Raw genomic sequence first — 6,386 nt, 5'->3', positions numbered from 1 at the left:
TGTGGAGATGGTAAATTCCAAGCAAACTGACTTATCTGAGTTAGGTGGTGTGATCGAAGATATCCAGTCATTTCTGATGGAACACCCAGATTTTATTGTGGCTTTTACTCCCCGATTAGCGAACGGTGTGACTCATTCTATGACTCATCATGCTCGTTTCAGTGCTAATTATTTCAGTGATTTTAGAATTCTTGCTTATATTTTTTTGCTCTATGTAATAACCCTGTTTCGGTTTAATTGATTAGCATTTTTTCTCAAAAAAAAAGATCCACCTCAATCATGAATTCTTTATTGAGAAGTCGACTTCACCATTCTGCAATCCATCGTAGTTAAACCCCAGACCTTCCATTTTTACGAGAGAATGTTATAACTAAGTAAGAGAACATTACATAATAGTTGTTTCAACGATTAATGCGAATTAATTTATTACGATTTTAGATAGACTTAGTTACTAAAATAGATGCTACTTTAGCTTTTGGATCAGTTAATGTAAATTAATGTACATTCTAATTGTACAAACATACTAGTATAACTAATATATCTATTAATACAAATTAATTTATTATGATTTTAGAACGACTTAGTTACTAAAATAGATGATACTTTAAGCTTTTGGATCAGTTAATGTAATTTAATGTACATTTTAATTTTACGAACATACTATAACTACTATATCGATTAATACAAATGAATTTATTATAATTTTAAAACAATTTAGTGTCCGTTTGGTTTTATTTTTTGGAACTGCTTTCTGTCTTTTAATTTTAAACATAAGATAAAAAATGTTTTTACCAAAAAAATTAACTAACATATATTATCTATCAACAACAACAAACATCAAATAACTAACAATTTAATATAAATTAATGTACATTTTAATTTACTTACAACTATAATTAATATATTAATCAATGCGAATTGATATGATACGGTTTAAGCGAAATATAATAAATGAAGGTAACAAATATGCATAATTTATACAAATAAGAAGAGGGAAAAAATTCAGTCAAATAAAAGGAAAAATAAAATCCATAAAAATCCATAAAAATTATTGTTGTATTACACAAAAAAAGGGATTAAACCTTGAATAAGAAAGATTCTTTTTGAGTTTTTGAGTAAAAAAAAAAACCCTAAAACAATTGCTCAGCCAAACAGTGTCTTACCTAAACTATTAAACTAGTTTAAATACATCAGTTTGTTATTAGGTTTTGGAGAGAGAGGACATCTTAAGTTTCGCTTCGGTCTATACGCCTCTCTCTCTCTTTCTTTCTGTGTGTTTTCTTCTTTCTTTCTCCTTTGCTTTTCCATTCTGTCATACAGTTCTCAATCTAGGGTTTTAGCTTCAGCTATCTTTTTCTCAACATGAGCAACGACAACAAGGACAGCTTTGCCATGTCTGATCTCACCGCCGGTAACTTCTTATCTTCAAAAACCTTTCACATCTTATTGTTAATTTCCCCCTAATTATGGTGTTGTTTGTTATCTGTACTTATTTTGTGTGTCTTTGATTTCTGTTTGTTGTAGCTCTTAACGAAGAAGACCGACAAGGACTTGTTAATGCTCTCAAGGTTAGTTTTGGTTCATAGGCAGTACTAGTTATGCAGACTTGTGTTGTTCACAATTCAAGTTTAGTCTGGGGAATTAGGGTTTTATTTGCTTCTTTATGTTAGCTAACTCAATTTATTTCTTACCTATTTTAGTTCCTTTATTGTATTTGTATTAGTTTTTAGGTTAGGAGTGACGAATCTCATTACTGATTATTTTTTGTTGCAGAATAAGCTACAAAATCTGGCGGGCCAGCAAACTGATATGCTTGAGAATTTGACTCCCAGCGTGAGGAAGCGTGTTGATGCTCTCAGGGAGATCCAGGTATGATCTTTTTTAACCTAACCTGACTTATTTTGCTGTTGCTTTGATTTGGATATTTCTCGTGTCTGAATTTTATATAATTTTTGGGCCTGTATACGGCATGTTTGGTGCTGATGATACGCTAGTGAAATGTTGTTTGCTTCTGATAATATGTAATATTGATTGTGGCTGTTTTAAGGTTTTGATATCACATCATAATAGTATCAAAATATACGCAAATAGTATTTAGAAATGCACGGAATTGCTTTTTGAGCTATCTTTTCATAGAAACCATCCTTTGTACTCGACTGGCCATGCCACTCCTAATCAAATATCCTGATTGAATTTTTTGGTGCTTTTGATAAGAGTTATTGTTGTGTGTGTTCCTATCTTCTGCTGAATGCTGATATTATAGCCTCTTAATATAAGAACCTGGAATCTTTTCAAGGAATGACTGCATTTTAATGTTATGGGAACTCCCTACCCTATCTTGGGATTCCTGTTTCCCCTTTTCCTTTTGGCAAACCATTACAATATCTTGGAATTTGAGTACGGTGTAGGCAAGTGCATTTCACATCAGAAGGGTTCACTTTCCCTATTCATTCAATTGTTGTTCTTTCATTTTGGTAATGGTTATCTTTTTCCCCTTTTAATGTGAGCATCTTGGTTAGGTGCTCTTCTTTCTGTTAGTTTGTTAAGAAAAGATAAGTAGGATGAAGTTGATCACATTTATAACTTATCTGTTGATGTAGAGTGAACATGATGAATTAGAAGCGAAGTTTTTCGAGGAGAGGGCAGCACTCGAGGCCAAATATCAGAAATTATATCAACCATTGTACAACAAGGTAGTAACGTATTTCAGTGTGTTACCTTCCATTTGAATATAATGGAGCTCTCTCTTTGTTTTTGAATTAAGTTTGTTTTTTGCTGTTGTTACAGAGATATGACATTGTCAATGGTGCTGTTGAAGTTGATGGCGCTGCAAATGAAGCAGCAGTAGACCCAGAAACAGGCAAACCTGCTGAAGGTACCCTTGCACATTACCCAATGATATATTTATTCTGCCATTTGCGTGTTGTTGTTGGCTTGATAAGTACTCTTTTGATGTAGAAAAAGGTGTTCCTGATTTCTGGCTCATTGCATTGAAAAACAATGAAGTTTTAGCTGAGGAGGTAAGTCGTATGTGCTGCATTATTTGTTATAATGTTGAATTATGTTTGAATAAGAGTTAACGATTTCTTTCATTTGATTTTAGGTAACTGAGCGCGATGAAGGAGCTCTCAAGTACTTGAAAGATATTAAGTGGTGTAGAGTAGATGAGCCCAAGGGTTTCAAGCTCGATTTCTTCTTTGATACCAATCCTTACTTCAAGAATACAGTCTTGACTAAGACATATCACATGATTGATGAAGATGAGCCTATCCTTGAGAAAGCAATAGGGTAACTTCTATTCCGATTTTTTTTTTGTGTGCAGAGAAGTCTCTCTTAGCTAACTTTTCCCCAGTTAGGCTCTTAAGCTGACCCTTCCACAAATAACTAAAATTTTTGTTTTTTGCCTGACATTCTGTAGGACTGAGATTGAATGGTATCCAGGAAAATGTTTGACCCAGAAACTCCTTAAGAAGAAGCCTAAAAAGGGATCAAAGAATGCTAAGCCAATTACTAAGACTGAGGAGTGCGAGAGTTTTTTCAACTTCTTCAATCCACCTCAAGTACCCGAGGATGATGAAGATATTGATGAAGATACCGTATGACATCTTTCTATTGTAGACATTTAACAATTTATTTGTCCGCTTTCATTTTCTAATTTCTTTGTTCATCTGTTTGACTAGGCTGAGGAGCTTCAGAATCAAATGGAACAGGATTATGATGTTGGGTAAGCGCTCTATAATAAACAATATATTGTTGGTTTTTAGTTCCCCTGTTCTTCATTAAGTTATCATGCATTCTCTTACTAATAAAATTACTTTTTCAGGTCAACCATTAGGGACAAAATTATCCCTCATGCCGTGTCATGGTATACTGGCGAGGCTGTTCAGGGAGACGACCTTGGACTAGACGATGATGACGATGATGATGATGATGATGAGCTTGATGACCTTGATGATGATGAAGATGATGAGGACGAGGAAGAAGATGAGGACGAGGACGATGAAGAAGACAACAAGACCAAAAAGAAGGTATAAAGATGCTCTTTTTTTCCTTTTCCAAATATTATTAGTATTACTTACTTGGTTTTGGATACTGATAATTGTTTGTTTTTCCGACTATGGATGCAGTCCTCAGCTGGAACCAAGGTAGCGAGCAAGCGTCCCTGATTCATATGCTTTTATTTAGCGAACCTTATTCCCAGATATCGTATCTTATAAATGTTTACGTTTGTGGTTGTGCAATGTAGAAGAGTGGAAGAGCACAAGCCGGAGAAGGTCTGCAGGGAGAGAGGCCACCTGAATGCAAGCAACAGTAGGAGTTCAATTTGATCGCCACAGGCCCACAGCAGTGTATTTGAATTTGAAGTAGGTGAATTTATGTTTTGGAGGAGCACAGGAAGGGAAAGGAGAGATACTCTGGCTTGAAGTTTTGGGTGGCTATTTATTTATTTATTTTGGTCATGTTATGATGAAGGATTGATTTAGAGTTCTCTTCTTTCTCTTTACCCTCATGGTTTGGAATTAGTAGTTTTTTTCTTTTTTCTTTTTTTGTTGGTGTTTGTGGGATTTACTTAATGTCGATGTTTTATGAGTCCTTTATAGGAGAGATTTATTTATCACAGTTTTAATCTTTCTTGTGATCATACCTGTATGTTTTTGCTCAGTTGGATTATGTCAGAATATTATTAGCCTTTTTTATTTGCCTCAATTTTGAAATTTAGTCCCATCATAATTTTCAAAAGATTTGGAAAAAATAGAAAATGTTTAATGCGCACCAACTCATACATGCTGGAAAGTAGAATTGGAAAAATAATTAAAGAAATAAGTAATGCTATTAAAGATACAGCCATAGTCAAATTTTTAAATACATCTGTACCGAAATTCAAATTTGTTTTAATATTAATAGGGTTCCAAATTTGACATACACAAAATAGGTAAGTCATAGCTTAGATGGATGAATTCTTAGTTGGCTTTTTAAGGTTACTTGCCGATTTAAACTTCCCTCTTTTGGAAACAAGTCATTTTCAACTTCTGACCCCATAATATTTGTGTATTATTTTCCATTTTTGATAATCCTTTTCAAACTGTATTCTAATACATCCCATCAAATTAGTTTTTGCTTTCTGATGTATTTGGGCTTGGGCTTAAAAAGCACTATTGACCCATAATGGGTCAATAATGCTTTTAAGGAGAGCCTGTTCGAATATAAGTATTAATTTAAATTGGAAAAGAATAATATAATTCGACGGTGCCTTCTATGGTTACTTTGTACCCATAATGGGTCAATAATGCTTTTAAGGAGAGCCTGTTCGAATATAAGTATTAATTTAAATTGGAAAAGATCTTCTATGGTTAGTTTGTTTTTGACAAAGTAACCATTACTTGGTGGAGATTGTGGTTTATGCATCGAACCTTGTTACAAAGTACGGAATTGCACAACTAACGTTTATAATTGGCAAGGGAAGGCTTGCCCCCAATACACCCTTGTGGTGTGACCCCTCCCCACAAGTCAATAATGGACGAAAAATGGAATGTTGGAGTTGTGGCAAGCCCGAACATGTGAATGTTAATTGTAAACTACTAAATAAGGATGACAATAAACAATAAGCAAATATTGTAACAATTGAGGTACAGAGGATATATTATGTCTTCGTGGTTTTGTATTAGCGTCTCGTTGTTGTCTATGTGGCATTGCCTAGGAGACATATGATCATCCTGCAGTTTTGCCCAAACTCTCTAGCACTCAGTTGCGGATGCTTTTTTGACGAACCTGGATACGCCCCAGACGATTGCTGAACTGATTCACAAGGCGTGTAACCTCCATTTTGGCTCACAGGTAAGTCCGCTGTGGAAAAGTGCGATAGTTAATACCATCTGAGTCATTTGGAAGGTCCGTAATGACTGCATATTTAATTCAAGTTCTCTTGATATTTCCTATACTTTGCGACTGATATGGATGGGGGTAAAGGATACCGATTTCCTCAACACTGGTTCAATCTCTTCAGACCGAGATGAACGAATTTTGCAAAACTTTGGTATTCAGGGTCGCTTTACTCGAGTGCCAGCATGCTAGTTAGTCTCTTGGGTTCCTCCTTCGTCCGATTGGACGAAAGTAAACACTGACGGCTCGACCTCGACAACATCCGCAGGTGCTGGTGGAATTTTTAGAATCGCAAGAGGATTTCCGAGGGGTGTTTTGCAGTAAAGTTAGAGACTTTTGACACTTTTCTTGCTAAATTGCAGGCAATGGTTCCCACTCTAGATAGAGTCTGACTCCTTGGTTTTGGTGAATCTTTTGAAGGAAAAACGTAAAGAAGTTCCCTGGAAGTTCATGCTTGATTGGTTGCACTATTTGGATATTCTTAACACCATAACTGTATTCATCTC

General features: G+C 35.0%; 1 protein-coding gene across 2 annotated transcripts; it reads left to right on the top strand.

The window, feature by feature from the left end:
• Positions 1 to 1,199: 1,199 nt before the first annotated feature.
• Positions 1,200 to 4,697, top strand: LOC136202748 (nucleosome assembly protein 1;2). Of its 2 annotated transcripts, none has more exons than XM_065993589.1 (12): positions 1,200 to 1,411; positions 1,525 to 1,568; positions 1,774 to 1,869; positions 2,601 to 2,693; positions 2,788 to 2,875; positions 2,959 to 3,020; positions 3,104 to 3,288; positions 3,419 to 3,596; positions 3,681 to 3,724; positions 3,824 to 4,028; positions 4,128 to 4,145; positions 4,250 to 4,697. In XM_065993589.1, exons 1-12 carry the CDS (start codon positions 1,363 to 1,365, stop codon positions 4,313 to 4,315), a joined length of 1,128 nt encoding a protein of 375 aa, XP_065849661.1. In that variant the 5' UTR covers positions 1,200 to 1,362; the 3' UTR covers positions 4,316 to 4,697. The 2 variants fall into 2 exon arrangements, with proteins under 2 accessions (XP_065849661.1, XP_065849660.1); XM_065993588.1 differs by having other exon boundaries at positions 4,247 to 4,697.
• Positions 4,698 to 6,386: the final 1,689 nt, after the last annotated feature.

Source organism: Euphorbia lathyris, chromosome 8, assembly GCF_963576675.1.
Source record: "Euphorbia lathyris chromosome 8, ddEupLath1.1, whole genome shotgun sequence".
Lineage (NCBI taxonomy): Eukaryota > Viridiplantae > Streptophyta > Magnoliopsida > Malpighiales > Euphorbiaceae > Euphorbia > Euphorbia lathyris.
This window is presented reverse-complemented; position numbering and strand designations above follow the sequence as displayed.

What these genes read in the sequence shown, in the direction of transcription:
- LOC136202748 (XM_065993588.1), top strand. Translation starts at nt 1,363, where the DNA reads ATGAGCAACGACAACAAGGACAGCTTTGCCATGTCTGATCTCACCGCC. An exon ending in AACAGGCAAACCTGCTGAAG is followed by an intron (nt 2,876 to 2,958) that starts GTACCCTTGCAC and finishes CTTTTGATGTAG; the next exon opens with AAAAAGGTGTTCCTGATTTC. An exon ending in ATGAAGTTTTAGCTGAGGAG is followed by an intron (nt 3,021 to 3,103) that starts GTAAGTCGTATG and finishes ATTTGATTTTAG; the next exon opens with GTAACTGAGCGCGATGAAGG.